This window comes from Pan paniscus, chromosome 4 (genome assembly GCF_029289425.2).
Source record: "Pan paniscus chromosome 4, NHGRI_mPanPan1-v2.0_pri, whole genome shotgun sequence".
Classification (NCBI taxonomy): Eukaryota; Metazoa; Chordata; class Mammalia; order Primates; family Hominidae; genus Pan; species Pan paniscus.
This window is the reverse complement of record NC_073253.2, coordinates 40,490,199-40,507,538: the sequence shown is the minus strand read 5'-3', so window position 1 is coordinate 40,507,538 and position 17,340 is coordinate 40,490,199. Positions and strand designations below refer to the sequence as shown.

General features: G+C 37.7%; 1 protein-coding gene across 9 annotated transcripts in view; it reads right to left on the bottom strand.

Moving 5' to 3' along the window:
• FAM169A (family with sequence similarity 169 member A) overlaps positions 1–17,340 on the bottom strand; it is a 92,816-nt gene that overhangs the window by 26,798 nt on the left and 48,678 nt on the right. For all 9 annotated transcript variants that reach the window (XM_003810466.7, XM_034959945.3, XM_008962825.5 and 6 more), the window contains 2 exons: positions 8,951–9,130; positions 284–412 (listed from right to left, as the gene is read on the bottom strand). In XM_003810466.7, the coding sequence (XP_003810514.2) occupies positions 284–412; positions 8,951–9,130 (309 nt within the window). The remainder of the gene's footprint in view (positions 1–283; positions 413–8,950; positions 9,131–17,340) is intronic.

The window sequence follows — 17,340 nt, the reverse complement described above, 5'->3', positions numbered from 1 at the left end:
GCCGTTTGAGTAATCTACGTTTATTTCTTACCCACCAATTCCTACTGGGCTGTTCTAGGTCTCCTTGTTACTAAGGACTCAAAAGTTAATACATTACCAAAATTCAAACCTTAGACAAGAGAGTCTGTTACTAGAACAATCACATTATAATACACCACCACTCTGGACTCTAAGACACAACCATTATTAGCCTCTGCTTTTTAAACTGGACTTATGGGCCAGCAAGGACAGGCTACCAAAAATAAATAAACTGAACTTATGTTCAAACTGAAAACACTCTTACCTGGAATTTTAAGTGCTTCTCTTTGTAATGCTCTGGTGACTGGTATTCGCTGGTACCAGTGTCCAACACCTTCAACTTCCCAAAGGAGTTCATGGTCTCCTGGATACTTCTCAAAGTATTGCTTGCAAGCTGAAAAACACATTTAGAATTTTCTAGAAATCCCAAATATCCACTGTTTTGAAAAACAGGAGTTGAAAAGTAAGCTTCCCAACTCACTTAACGGGGCTAGCATAACCTTGATACCAAAACACCAGCAACACAACTCAAGTATACAGTAGTTTCATTTATAAATAAAAATTCTAAATAAAAATCCCAAATAAAAGTTTTAACACGACTGAACAATAAAAATCCTTTAAAAATGTGCTTCGCTTTTTTTTTTTTTTTTTGGAGACGGAGTCTTGCTATGTCACCCAGGCTGGAATGCAGTGGCGCGATCTCAGCTCACTGCAACCTCCGCCTCCTAGGTTCAAGCAATTCTCCTGCCTCAGTCTCCTGAGTAGCTGGGATTACAGGCACCCACCGCCATGCCTGGCCAATTTTTGTAAAAAAAGTGCTTTGCTTTTAAAGAAAAAAATGATTAAATGTTACGGAGGGACATAGAAAAACTGAATAAAAAGACTGTCAGACTCAATAGTATAAAAATACCAGTTCTCATCAAATTGATCTATAAATTCCATGCAATTCCAAACAAATCCCAACACAACTTATTTTTTAATGAAACTTAACAAAACTTGATCCCAAATTCAAAAATGAAAGAACAAAGGATAAGAAAATATTCAGTATGTACAACTATTATACATGAATTTAAAAGCTCCAAAAAAAAAAAAAGAAATAATATTCAGGTCAATTCTGAAGAAGAAAAATAAGGATAGAGACTTGTCCAAGTAGATACCAAGTATTTGAAACAAGTACCAAGTATTTGAAACCAAGCATTTAAAACCATAGTAATTGAAACAACCTAGTATTGACAGAAGGATATATAAACGGACTGGGAGTGGGAGGGAGAAGGAGAAGAAAAATACCAAAAAACAAACAAACAAAAAATCCACAAATAAGTCACAAAGAAACTCCACTAGGAAAGAACCACACATACACTACAACTTGCCAAATGACAGAAAAGGCATTACACTTCAGCAAAGAATGGATAAACTACTAAAATAATGGTGCTGAAATAAAAATCCATATAAAAAAGCAAGTCAGATCCTGACCTCACATCAACATAAATTCTGAACAAATTCTAAGACCTAATGTGAAAAACAAAATGTTTAAAAGAAAACATAGGAGAATACCTCTAGGACATTAGGGTTCAGATGGATTCCTTACAAAAGACACAAAAATCACAGTCCATGATGAAAAATTATGATCTATTAAGATTTAAAACCTAGTATATCAGGACTGTGCAACAGAACTTTCTGTGATGATAGACATGTCCTATTACCAGCACTGTCCAATACAGTAGCCACTAGCCACATGTGACTACTGAGGAACTGAACTTAAACTTATATTTAAATTAGTGATTACTGTATTGAACTGCACCATTCTACATGAAAATGATACCAGAAAGACACAGATTAGGAGATATTTAGAGTAAAACAAACAATTAGTACTCAGAATATATAAAGAATTTCTGAAATTGAATTCAAAAGACAAAGTTATCCCAAAGAAAAACTGACAGAGACTATGAACAGGAATTTCACACCTAATGAAATCTGAGTGGTCAATAAACAAAGATAAAGATGATAAACCTCACTAGCTGCCAAGGAAAGATAAGATATGATTTTCACACCTGCAGGATATGACAAGCACCAAGAAGAATAAGGGAAATGGAAACACACACTCTGCTGGTGGGATAATAATTTTGCAACAGTAAAGTTGAAGAGACTTTTATGATCCAATTCTACTTCTAGGTATAAACCCTAATTCCTTATACAGATGCTCCCTGACTTACACTGGGGTTACATTCTGATAAACCCATCATAAATTGAAAATACCACTAAGTCAAAAATGCATTCACTACACCTAACCTATCAAACATCATAGCTTAGCCTCACTTACCTTAAATGTGTTCTGAACACTTACAGTTCGGAACACAGCCTTCAGCCTATAGCCGGGCAAAATCATCTAACACAAAGCCTATTTTATGATAAACTGTTGAATATTTCACATACTTTATTGAATACAGTACTCTGTAGAGTATTGGTTGGTTGCCCTTGCGATCACCTGGCTGACTGGGAGCTGCGATTGGCAGCCACTGCCCAGCTTCATGAGAGAGTATCATACCACATATCATTAGCAAAAGAAAAGATAAAAATTCAAATGACTGTTTCTACTGAATGAGTATCACTTTTGTACCATCATAAAATCAAAAGCCAAACCATCATAAGTCAAGGGCCATCTGTACATATGCAAAAAACATTTGTAACATTCATTACAGGACTACTTTTAAACTAGGATGACCGGACACAACCTAAGTGCCCAACAGTAGGGAAATATATGAATAAACTGTAATATGTATGTAATAAAAATACTGTGTAGTATTTAAAACAAATGAATTATGGCTACCTAAATCAACATTGATAACTCTTTTAAAAATGCTCAGTAAAAATGTGGGCCAGTAAATGAACAAAATGATGCCACGTATAAAAAGTTTAAAAACACACTAAATAAGGCTAGGCACAGTGGCTCACGCCTGTAATCCCAGCATTTTGGGAGGCCAAGGTAGGCAGATCATGAGATTAGGAGTTCAAGACCAGCCTGATCAACATGGTGAAACCCCATCTCTACTAAAAATACAGAAAATTAGCCGGCCATGGTGGCTACTCAGGAGGCTGAGGCAGGAGAATCACTTGAACCCAGGAGGAGGAAGTACAGACACAGTGGAAAACAGTTTGACAGTTCCTCAAAAAATGAAACACAGAATTACCGTATGACCCACCAATTTCATCCTCAGGTATACATTCAAAAGAAGTGAAAGCAGAGACTCAAACAGGTATCTGTACACCAACATTCACTGAAGCATTATTCACAATAGCCAAAAGGTAGAAACAACCTAACTGTCCATCAATAGATGAATGGCAAAACAAAATACTGTATATTCAAACAAAAGAATACTATCCAGCCATAAAAAGGAATGGAATTTTGATACTGTATATGCTACAACATGATGGACCTCAAAGACATTATGTTTAATGAAGTAAGCCAGACACAGAAAAACAAATATTGTATGATTCCATTTAGATGAGGTAGCTAGCATGGGCAAATTCATAGGGACAGAAAGCAGAAAACAGGTTACCTACCAGAAGATGGGGGTAGGGGAAAAGGGGAGTTAATTGTTTAATGGGGAGAAAGTTGATGTTGCAGATGACTGAAAAGCTTTGGATATAGACAGTGGTGATGGGTACAAAACACTGTGCATAAGAGCCACTGAACTGTTCACCTACAAATAAGGTATTATGTATAATTTTTTACAACAAAAAATGGTTTAAAAACTAAGAAAGCACACTAAATAATATTTTATAATGTTTACAGACATAAATATGAAACCATAAGTAGGAAAATAAACACTAACTTCAGGAGTGCAATTATCTCTGGGGAGGAAAGGAGAAAGCAGAGTGGTATTAGGGAAGGGTTCAAAAAGAACATCAATTGTATCTTTTATTATAATCAATAAATATTGTATTTAGTTCTCCCTTACACTAAAACAAATATGGCAAAATCTTCACATTTGTTCAATCTAGACTTGGTACAGAAATTAGGACACTAGTCTATCATTTTTTTCCCTGTATATTTGAAAATATTTCTCATATGTTCTGGGTTTAGTTTCCAAAACTAAAAGGAAGGAAGAAGCTGGAGAAAACCAACACAACAGGCCACAAAACAAAACAAAAAGACATGGCTAATAAACCAACTGTTGAGATAAAATAGAACACTGATAAATACTTCCAAAAGGAAAGAAAAAAGGAGAAAGAACAAATGGGACAAATAAAGAATAAACAGTAGGATGGGAGATGTAAACTAAATAATTTCAAAACTTACTTGCAAAAAATGCACATGGACTAAAGAAAATGAAAAGGCCATGAGAGAGAATTAACAATACACACATATAACAACTCATATCCAGGATACATAAAGAACTCATAACTCGGCCGGGTGTGGTGGCTCACGCCTGTAATCTCAGCACTTTGGGAGGCCGAGGTGGGCGGATCACGAGGTCAGGAGATCGAGACCATCCTGGCTAACACAGTGAAACCCCATCTCTACTAAAAAAAATACAAAAAATTAGCCAGGTGTGGTGGCAGGCACCTGTAGTCCAAACTGCTTGGGAGGCTGAGACAGGAGAATGGCGTGAACATGGGAGGCGGAGCTTGCAGTGAGCCGAGATTGTGCCACTGCACTCCAGCCTGGGTGACAGAGCGAGACTCCGTCTCAAAAAAAAAACATAACTCATAACTCAGTAAGAAGGCAAGCAATTCAATACAACATAAGCAAAAGATGTGAACAAACACTTTACTTGTTCTACCCTTTTTTAGGGTAGATGATTATCCAGTAATTACATGAAGAGATACTCAAAAATCTTTAGTCTTCAGGAAAACATAAATTGAAACCACATAATGAGTGCTTTCCACTTACTACTAGGAATGATTAAAATTAAAGAGATTGACAAAACCAAGTGTTGGTGAGTACACAGAGCAACCAGAACTTCCACATACTTATACTAACGGGAATGCGAAATGACATAACTACTTAGCAAATAGTTTTGCAACTTCTCAAAGTTAAACACAATCATAAAACCCAGTAATGACACTCTTAGGTATTCGCTACAAAGAAATGAAAACAAACGTCCATCATACAAAGACATTTTCATGCAGCTTTATTCATAATAGCCAAGAAAGGAAAAAACCCAAATGTCTATCAACAGGCAAATAAATTGTGGTATAATCAAAGGGAGGAATACTCAGCAAAATAATAAAAAATTTAAAAAGGAATGAAGTACTGAGACATGCAACATCAATGAGCCTCAAAAATAAGATGCCAGACATAGAAGTAGAGATACCATATATTTCCATTTTTCATGAAACTCTAGAAAAATCTAAGTGGTACTGACAGAAAGCACATCAGTGCTTGCCTGGAGTGAGAGTTTGGAAGGGAAGGAAGCCGGGGGACTGGTGCACAACGGGAACTTTTGGAAACAAAGTTATTATCTATCTAGGTTGCCTCTACAGTAGCAAGGGTCCATATGTTTGTCAGAAGTCATCAAAAATGTACACTTTTGTGTACGGTACATGTAGGCTGGGCGCAGTGGCTCACGCCTGTAATCCTACCACTTTGGGAGTCCGAGGCGGGTGGATCACGAGGTCGGGAGATCGAGACCATCCTGGCTAACACAGTGAAACCCTGTCTCTACTAAAAATACAAAAAAATTAGCCAGGCGTGGTGGCGGGCACCTGTAGTCCCAGCTACTCGGGAGGCTGAGGCAGGAGAATGGTGTGAACCCGGGAGGCAGAGCTTGCAGTGAGCCGAGTTTGTGCCACTGCACTCCAGAGCCTGGGTGACACAGCGAGACTCCGTCTCAAAAAAAAAAAAAAAAAAAAAAACCAGTACATATTATTGTATGTAAATTATAACTTAACAGATATTTGTTTTTGTTTGTTTGTTTGTTTTTTGAAACAGGATCTGGCTCTTTCCCTGAGTCTGGAGTGCAGTGGCTCACTGCAGCCTTGAACTCCTGTACTCAAGTGATCCTCCTGCCTCAGCCTCTCGAGTAACTGGGACTACAGGCGCACACCACTAGGCCTGGATATTTTTTTTTTTTTTTTTTTTTTTCCTTCAGACAGAGTCTCGCTCTGTCACGCAGGTTGAAGTGCAGTGGCACAATTTTGGCTCACCACAAATTCTGCCTCCCAGGCTCAAGCAAAATCTGGTGACTCAGCCTTCTGAGTAGCTGGGATTACAGACATGTGCCACCATGCCCAGCTAATTTTCGCATTTTTAATGGAGATGGAATTTCACCATGTTGGCCAGGCTAGTCTTGAACTCTTGGCCTCAAGTGATCTGCCCTCCTCGGCCTTCCAAAGTGCTAAGGCTTTATAGGAAGATAGAAATTAGCTGATAATCATCTGTAAATCATTTGGTATTCAATTTATTTATCATTAGAATCACAGAAGAGAGTAAGTGCTAAGGGATTCTGCCTGCAGTGGATGTCTTTGCATCTCTCCTCAAATTCAGTAAAGCAGTAATTAGGGGGTAATGCATTTTAGGACTACCCAAGGACACACAATGCCCATCCCACTCTCATGTATGGATTTAGAGAGAAAATATGATTCAAGATGGGCATCTAATTCTGTACTTGGTTCCTGTTTTCTGGATTGCTTTTGGTATTAAAGAAGGTGCAGAAGATTTGGAATAAAAATATTTTTTCAGTGGAAATAAATGTCAACTGTTAGACTGAAATCAATAGTAAATTATACTTTATAAGAGTTTCTAGGTTAATTACTATCCAGAATTAAATCTTACTTCATTGAGTAGTTGTATACCTTTACACAAATGCAAAAACAAACCCACTAATGGTTTTAAATCACCAAGTGATATGTCCATAAAATGGAATACGGCATTGACAATAAATGGAACTATACGAATCCATATGGATGAATCTCACAAATATAAAGATGAGTAAAGAAAGCAAACTGTAGAATTCATACAGTATGTATTTATAGTTTTTAAATATATAAAGCAACCTGACATATTGTTTGAGAATACACACGTATGTATTACAAGTCTAATAAATGTATGAGAAAAATAAAGCCAAGTTAGGTACAGTACTCATCCCAGGGAAGGGGAGTGAGTCTAATTGGGTAGAAGTACATAGAAGGCTTCGACCATATTGGCAACAAGCCATTTCTCATGGATGGTACATGCTGACATAGTACATGAGTATTTGATATCTTATTTTTATTTCTTTTTTTTTTTTTTTGAGGTAAGCTCTCAATTTGTCACCCAGGCTGAAGTGCAGTAGTGCAATCTCGGCTCACTGCAGCTTCCACCTCCTGGGCTCAAGCAATTCTCCCACTTCAGCCCCTCAAGTAACCGGGACTACAGGCACAAGCCACCACACCCAGCTAATTTTTTTTGTAATTTTTGTAGCGATGGGGTTTTACCATGTTGTCCAGGCTGGTCTCGAATTCCTGAGCTCAAGCGATCCACCCACCTCGGGCTCCTAAAGTGCTACAATTACAGGCGTGAGCCACCATGCCCAGCCAATGCCTTACTTTTTAAACTTTTTTTTTTTTTTAATTGAGGTGAGGTCTCACTATGTTGCCCAGACTGGTCTCAAACTCCTGGACTCAAGCAGTCCTCCCACCTCAGCCTTTGGAGTAACTGAGATAACAGGCATATGCCACCATTCCCAGCTTCTTTATTTCTTTTTGTATGTCTGAAATTCATTTTTTGTTAATTTTAAAAGCTACCATAAACAAATAACCCCCCCAAAATGGTCAAAGGATCTGAACAGATTTCTCCAAAGAAGATATACAAATGACCATTAAGCACATGAAAAGATGTTCAACATTAAAGCAAAGCAAAACTATGAGATGCCCCTGCACATCCACTAGGATGCCTGTAATAAAATATACAGATAACAAATGTTGGTGAGGATGTGGAGGGCTGTAATAAAATACACAGATAATAACAAATGTTGGTGAGGATGAAGATGTGGAGAAATTGTAACCCTCATATAATATTGCTTATGGGAATGTAAAATGCAGCAATCACTTTAGAACAAGTTGTGGTACAGCCATACAATGGAATATTATGCAGTCATAAAAAGAAATGAAGTACTAATTTATGTACAACATGAATGAACCTTAAAAACATGCTAAGTGAAAGAAGCCAGACACAAAAAGCCACATGCTGTATGATTCCATTTACATGAAAAATGTCCAGAATGAGTAAAACTACAGAGACAGAAAACAGATTAGTGGTTGCTACAGGATGAAGGGGAAATGGATGGTGACTGTGAATTGGTACAGGGTTTCTTTTTGGAGTGATAAGAATGCTCTGGAACTGCTGGCTATGATTGAACAACTATGAATATACTAAAAACCACTGAATTGTACACTTTTAACAGGGCAAATATTATGGCATATGTTGTTTTGTTTGGTTTTGGATTTTTTTTTTTAGATGGAGTCCTGCTCTGTCACCCAGGCTGGAATGCAGTGGCATGATCTTGGCTCACTGCAACCTCTGCCTCCCGGATTCAAGCAATCCTCCTGCCTCAGCCTCCCAAGTAGCTGGGATCACAGGCACATGCCACCACGCCCAGTTAATTGTTTATTTTTAGTAAAGATAGAGTTTCATCATGTTGGCCAGGCCGGTCTCGAACTCCTGACCTCAGGTGATCCGCCCGCCTCAGCCTCCCAAAGTGCTGGGATCACAAGTGTGAGCCACTGTGCCCAGCAATTGTATGGTATATGAATTACATTTATAGTTTTTTAAGACTGCCAAACCCCGAGAAAACAAATACATAAGGGCACATTTGCCAAAGTAAGTTCCAGAGAGCCTAAGGTTCCAAATTTATGTGATACTGATATATACACATTTACCGTATTTTGAAGAAATAAGTCAGAAGTGACACAAAGACAAGTTTATTATTTTTTAACTTAGTCCATTTACCTGTGTACATGAGAGAAGACAGTGGATACCGCAAGCCAAGCGCATCTTCTGTAAAGGAATCAACAAAGTCCTCCAGCATGTGAAGCCCAAAATCTTTACCTCTGTATTTCTTTCTTAGAAACATTGTATCAAGAACTGGCAATTGGTAACTTTGGGTAAGAAAAGAGGCACATATGCTTCCTGCAGTAATAAGAACAGAAACCCAATAATTTCTCACATTAAAAAATATACATACATTTAGTGACATGAGTTAACAGTCTTTCTAAAAAAAGTTTTCTTCTATATCAAAAAACGTTAAATATATAAATGTTATAATATAAAGTGTTTTTCAGCTACTATTAGACATTACAATGTATAATGTGATAATGAAAGGAGCTATGTATTTTATGTTTGCTAGTAGTATCATCAAATATAGGACAAATAGCTCAGTACCATATTCTAAAATATATACTTCACTATATGTATTATATATATACCATCACTGTCTATAGACTCATGCAACTCTAAAACTCATCAACTATTAAAATTTCAAATTTGAAGAGTATTTGAAGACTATCGTTCCAACCTTAGTACCTGAGTATCCTTTTTTTTTCTTTGAGGATGTCTCTGATCTGTATTTTTTTAAACATTCATATTTTCCCTCTACATTTTTCCTAATGAGTACCATTTCATTTTTATCTACTTGATGATAGTAAAGAAGTGAATTAGTTCTCCAAATTTTTAAGGACTATAAATTGGGGCGAATTGGAAACATCTGTCTTAGACATGGATAAAATTTCCTGTAGATACAATGCTGAATACATTTTGTATGTTTAAAGTTAAACAGGAGAAAAAATTTGTAGTTTCTATATATCTCTCTCCTTATTATACAGCTATGCTGATTTGTCTTTTAAGAACCCTGCTCTATATCTGGGTTTTGACCATTCCAATAGTTGTATTAACTCCTTTAATATATCAAAGTAGTTTACAAGTTGAGGGAACGTGGTGGTGTGTCATACTTCCTGTTAATTTTAGAATTCATAGTTATCAGTCATTATTCTATCATTTTTGCCTCAAATAAAATAATCTATTATTCTCAGATTATTCATATGATTTTGGATAACTCCAATAATGTAGTTCAAACAAGAAACAAAATGTCAAACATCTCACAAATTGTCTTACCAATCATATCATTTAATGAGTTGATCAATATAACAACTTTTTTCAGTTCAACCAAGTAATATGAACTATTTATGACTGAATTGGATTACTTACATAACTTTCTGGAACAATCTCGGAGACTACTGACTAATTTAAATTTAGAATAGGTAATGCATATGGTAATATACTTAGATATTTTTATTTTTTTTCTTTTTTCTTTTTCTTTGAGATGGAATTTCACTCTTGTTGCCGAGGCTGGAGGGCAATGGCACGATTTCAGCTCACTGCAACCTCCACCTCCTGAGTTCAAGCAATTCTCCTGCCTCAGCCTCCCAAGTAGCTGGGATTACAGGCGCCCGCCACACCTGGCTAATTTTTATATTTTTAGTAGAGACAGGGGTTTCACCATGTTGACTAGGCTGGTCTTGAACTCCTGACCTCAGGTGATCTGCCCCACCTCAGCCTCCCAAAGTGCTAGCGTGAGCCACTGCACCCAGCCAATATACTTAGATCTTAATTGCTGACATTTAGTTACGCTATTTCTAAGGGTCTAGATTTCTTGTACAAATCTAACAATCTTGTCAGAGGCGTCTGAACTAGCACAACTCCATCTTAAATAGGAACTGGGTAAAATGAGGCTGAGACCTACTGGGTTGCATTCCCAGACAGTTAAGGCATTCTAAGTCACAGGATGAGACAGGAGGTTGGCACAAGATGCAGGTCATAAACACCCTGCTGATAAAACAGGTTGCAGTAAAGAAGCTAGCTAAAATCCACCAAAACCAAGATGGCAATGAGAGTGACCTCTGGTTGTCCTCACTGCTACACTCCCATTAGCACCGTGACAGTTTACAAATGCCATGGCAACATCAGGAAGTTAGTTACCCAATATGGTCTGAAAAGGGGAGGCATGAATAATCCACCCCTTGTTTAGCATATCATCAAGAAATAATCATAAAAATGGGCAACCAGCAGTCCTTGGGGCTGCTCTGTGAAGTAGCCATTCTTTTATTCCTTTACTTTCCTAATAAACTTGCTTTCACTTTATGGACTTGCCCTGAATTCTTTCTTGTGCAAGACCCAAAAACCCTCTCTTGGACCCCTTTCCGGTAACAGTCTCATCAACAAGCTTCAAATTGAAGGGTTTTCAGAGTAACAATAGCAGTGATCATGAAATTAACACACATTATAAGTAGTGGTAGTCAAGTTTGAAGTACAAAGCAAAAATGAATGAGAAGAGAAAGCACTGTCTAGTTCTAGTTCTCAATACAAAGTCTGAGGATCTATGGTTGTTCATTACATGCTTCAGGCTCCTTACAAAAGAATACTACTGAAATGCAGAAAGTTTCTCATAAATTGATTTTTTTTTTCTATTTTCACAGAAACATTCCTTCTAGTAAAGGGAAATTCCAGTATCTCAGACTAGTGTTAAAATGGCCAGTTTATGGAACAAGCAGTGTGTTCACAACATTTAAATTTCTTCTACTTTTTACTTGCCGTGTACATGTTCCTTTCAGAAAATCAGAAAATCATACTGGTTCTCTTCCTTCACCTACACTTTACGTATTAATACTTCTGCTCTCCAGGGTCTGACTCATACAAATGCAATCAAATAAAGAGCAGAAAAACTTTCCATATTATCAGGGACTTTTAAGATCCACCAAAAGCTGTGGATTTACCTAGTAAAGCAAAAACTATAACCTGCTGTCTTAGGTAAAGTTTTCATTAAATTTACTAGCTCAGATTACATTTAATTTAGCATTGCACATGTCAGATTGTTTATATTCCTCAAAATTCCACATTTTTCTATGTGCTCTGAGTATTGTTATTCACCCCCCAAGACTTCTGCCATTTATCCAAATGCTGATGACTACTAATGTCTATCTTTAACCTCTATAAAGCATGAGACTTCAAAATCAAGAATGAAAGAGCTCATCTGAATGTAAATAAAACAAAATCTACTTGATCATCTCAATAGCTGGAGAAAAGCATTTGACAAAACCCAACCTTTCATGATAAAAATACTCAACTTCCTCAACCTAATACAGGGCATCTACAAAAAAACCACAATTAACATGATAATGGTGAACCACTGGATATTTCCTCCTAAGATCAGGAAAAAGACAAGGATATTTACTCTCACCACTTGCATTCGACACTGTACTAGAGGATCTAGCTAGAATAATTAGGCAAGAAAAAGAAAGAAAAGGCATTCAAGATCAGGAAGCTAAATGCAAAACAGTCTCTATTTGCAGGTAACATGATCTTACATATAGAAAATCCTAAGGAATCCACTTAAAAAACAAAACTATTAAAACTAATAAGTTCAGCAAGGTTGCAGGATACAAGATCAATATATAAAAATCATTTGTATTTCCATACATTAGCAATGAACAATCCAAAAAATGGAATTAAGAAAACCATTCATAATACCATCAAAAAAAAATAAATTTAACAACAGACATACAAAACTTGTAAAATAGAGATTACAAACATTGTTAAAAGAAATTAGAGAACACCTAAAATAAATGGAAAGACATCTCATGTTCATGGATCTAAAAACTTAATATGCTAAGATGTCCATATTTCCCAGTACAACCTACAGACTCAAAATCCTAGCGAATTGTTTTGCAAAAAATTGTCAAGTTCATCCCAAACACACAGGAAAATAAGGAGCCCAAATAGCCAAAATAATCTTGACAAAGAACTTGTCAAGACTGATTCACACTTCCAAATTTCAACTTACTACAAAGCTAGAGTAATCAGGACAGTATGTTACTGGCATGGGAACACATACACAGATCGAAGAAATAGAACTGAGGGTCCAGAAATAAACTGTCGTATTTATGGTCAATCGATTTTCAACAGGGTGCCAAGACAATTCTATGGGGGAAAATCATATATTTAACGAATGCTGCTAGTACAACTAGATATCCAAATGCAAAATAATGATGTCAGGTACCTTCCTAGAATCATATACAAATTTTAACTGCAAATGGATTCTAAACCTAAATATAAGATCTAAAACTACTCAAATTCTTAGAAGAAAACATAGGTGCAAGCCTTTGTCACCTTGGGTTAGGCAGAGCCTTCTTAGATATAACACCAAAAGCACAAGTGACAAAAGAAAAAGTAGATAAATTAGACCTCATCAAAATTAAAAACTTCTGGGCTTCAAAGAACATCATCAAGAAAGTAAGACAACTCACAGAATGGGAGAAAACATTTCCAAAGTATGTATCTGACAAGGGTCTTGTATCTAACACATATGAAGGGCTCTTACAACTCAAAAAGAAAAAAAAGACAACCCAGACTGAAACTAGATTAGTGGTTTCAAGGGACTGTGGGGTAAAGGAAATGGGAAGTGATTGCCAATTAGTACAGGGATTCTTTCTGAGGTGATGAAAATGTTCAGGAATTAGATAGTGGTGATAGCTGTATAAATATATGAATATACTAAAAGTTACTGAATTCTACACCGTAAAAAAGTTAAGTCTATGGTCTATGAATTATAACCGGATGAATCTCAAAATGTGCTGAAAGAATCCAGACCCCGCCCCCTCCACCCAACTGCCAAAAAGAGTATATACTGTATGTCCTTATTTATATAAAATCCTAGAAAAAGCAAACTCATCTACACTAATAGGCAGCAAAGTGTTTCCTCGGGAACAAATGGGAGAGAGGAATAGATTACAAAAGGGCAAAGACAAGATTACAGATATGTTTATTATCTTGATTGTGGTGACGGTTTCATAGCTATATATATATATATATATATATGTCAAAGCACAATTTTAAACTTTAAATATGGGCAGGTTTTCGTATGTCAGTTATATCACAATAAGGCAGGGGAAAATGTTTTTAAAACAACCCAATTAAAAATGGCAAACGATGGCTAGGTGCGGAGGCTCACGCCTGTAATCTCAACACTTTGGGAGGCCAAGGTGGGCGGATCACCTGTGGTCAGGAGTTCAAGACCAGCCTGGCCAACATGGCAAAACCCGTCTCCACTAAAAATACAAAAATTAGCTGGGCGTGGTGGCACACACCTATAACCCCAGCTACTCAAGAGGCTGAGGCAGGAGAATCACTTGAACCCAGGAGGCAGAGGTTGCAGTGAGCTGAGATTGCACCACTGCACTCCAGCCTGGGTGACAGAGCAAAACTCGTCTCAAAGGAAAAAAAAAAAGGCAAATTATTTGAAATATTTCTATTCAAAGAAGATACACAAATGGCCAATAAGCACGCAAAAAGATGCTCAACATTCTTAGCCACTAGGAAAATGCAAATCAAAATTACAATGGCACAGCTACTTCGTATCCGCTAGGTGAACTATAATCAACATGACAAATAGCAAGTGTTGGCTAAGATGTGGAGAAACTGCAACCCTCACACATTGCTGGTGGGAATGTAACATGGTACAGTCTCTATGGAAGACAGTTTGGCAGTTTCTCAAAAGGCGAAACAGAGTTACCATATGACCCAGCAATTCCACAACTACATACACACTCCAGGAGACTTGAAGACATGTCCAAACAACAACTTGTATACAATTGTTCATATCAGCATTGTTCAAAATAGCAACAATGACAAAAAACAGAAACAACCCCAAACTGTTATTTATCAACTGATAACAAAACTGGTGTATCTATACAAGGTAATACTATTTGGTCATAAAAAGGAATGAGGTGCTGATACATGCTACAATATGAATAAAACTTAAAAATGTTATGCTAAACAAAAGACGCCAGACACAAAAAGTCACATATTATTCATATAAAATAGATTAGTGTTTGTTGAGGGCTGGGGCCTAGGAGTGAGGAGGAAATGGGGAGAGACTGCTAATGAACAGAGTTTCTTTAGCGGAGGGATGAAAATTATCTAAAATTAGCTGTGGTAATGGTTTCATAATTCTGTGAATGTATTTTTAAAAACTGAATTGTATCCTTTTTTTTTTTTTTTTGAGGCAGAGTCTCATTCTGTTGCCCAGGCTGGAGTGCACTGGGCCGTCTTGGCTCAATGCAACCTCCACCTCCTGGGTTCAAGCAATTCTCATGCCTCAGCCTCCCTAGTAGCTGGGATTACAGGTATGCAGCACCACACACAGTTAATTTTTTGTATTTTTAGTAGAGATGGGGTTTCACTGTGTTGGCCAGGCTGGCCTCAAACTCCTAACCTCAGGTGATCCACCCACCTCAGCCTCCCAAAGTGCTGGGATTACAGGCATTAGCCACCGCACCCAGCCTGAATTGTATATTTTAAATGGGTGAATTGTATGGTATATGAATATCTCAGGTAGTTGTTAAAAATGTAAAAACAAAATATCAGCTTACAAGTGACTCCAATAAACCATTTATAATCAGATTTTGCAGACAGCCCCAAAACCTACTCTACCTAGTTTACCAATTTTTTAGTAAACCTCGCCCCTACTCGCCCACTCTAGGAACTCATGTTTGACTCTTCCTTCACAGCCCACGTACAATCCATCAGAAATCCTGCAGGAATCACTTCATAACTAATCTCAAACATGATCACTTCTTACCACCTCTACCCCATCTCCCTTGTCTAAGCTACTGTCACCTCTCACCAGGGCTTCTACAACAGCCTCTTAGCTAGCTGAACTCAACCCTGCCATCTCTGCAGCACCCAGAACCCCTGCACCCAGTTTCCCACAGAGCAGCCAGATTTGCCTTTTTAAAAGACAAACCAGATGTTACTCCTATACCCAAAACCCTTCAATAGTTTCCCATAACCTCCAGAAAAAAATTCAAATTCTTTCTTTGGCCTAAAAAACCTTTCAGGATACAGTCCCTGCCTCTCTCCTAATCCATATCAATCACTATACTCTGGCCACACTGCTCTTACTATTTCTGAAGTATCCCAAACTTGTTTCTGCCTCAGGGCTTCTGCATTTTCAGCTCTTTGCCTGAAAATTTCTTCCCTGATCTCACTATTCCATCACTTCATTCAGACAGACTTCCCCTAACTATTCCGTTTAAAATAGTACCTGCTGTCCCACACGTTCTATTCTTTTAATTTACTTTGGTTGTCTTCACATCATCTGACAGCATATCATCTACTTGTCCATTCATTGCTATGTCTCCTTCTAAAATCTAAGTTCTAAGAGGACAGAGCTTACAAAATATCTATGACTATCTCTCAATTTCTTCCTCTTGCTCTTTCTCACACTTCCCCCACCTCCCTTTCCCTATCTATATGCACTTAAGATCAACTTTTTAATAAATGAATAAATTTCAGCGACACCATTCAGGTCTATGTATTGAATTCAAGAACAGATATTCTGCCACAACTGAGCAGCTGCTTCTTCTCATAGAATCACCATTCATTCTTTGTCCACCCAGGAATATGCCTTCTCTCCCCTTAAAACTTAACACCTCATGAAGCCATCAGTGTGTGACTGTCTCCATTGAAGACATACATAAAGTGAATTTCAGATTCAGATTATCAGATTCAGATTATTCAGAAATTCAGATTATCCTCAGATGAGCGAACCTGTCATATACCACTAGGTATTCTCATTACAGTCTTCATGCTCTATAAATTAGTTAAGGCAATGCTAGCTGCCGTAACAAACCAAACCTGGAATGTTTAACATAATAAAAGTTCCTTTTTTGCTCAAATTAACAGTTACACGTTCCTGGGAAGTGGATGGTTTCCTCCTCACAATCATGCAGGAACTGCTTCAGTTACCTACTGCTGCCTAAAAACCAGCCCAAAACATACTGGCTTAGAACTAAAATTTATTTCCTATTTATCACAACTCTCATAGGGCATCAGCTAGGGCACTGGGATGGCAGAAGATCCAATGGCCTCACTCCTACAGTGGGACAGTCTGTAGCGGCTGCAGGTGGAAGAAACAGCTGGGCTTGTCAGCCAGAGCCTCAGTTCTCTTCAATGGAGCTGCTGGGGTCTCTTCACCTCAGAGTAGTCTCCAGGTCGTTGTATTTCTTACATGGTGACTAGCTTCTAAGAGTGCCAAAGTGGAACCTGCCAGCCTTCTTAAGGCTGAGCACAGTGTTATGCATTCTCCTGGTTAAAGCAAGTTATAGGGCCAGCCCAGATTCAAACAGGCTACACAAGGATGTAAATACTGGGAAGTGTGGTCCACCAGGGCCACCAAGTTCCTTTTATCCTGTGGCTTCCTCATCCCTTACATCTTCAAAGTCCTCTGTATAGATGAGGAAAAGGAATGCATCTTAATCACTTTGACACAAAGTCACAGGCATCAT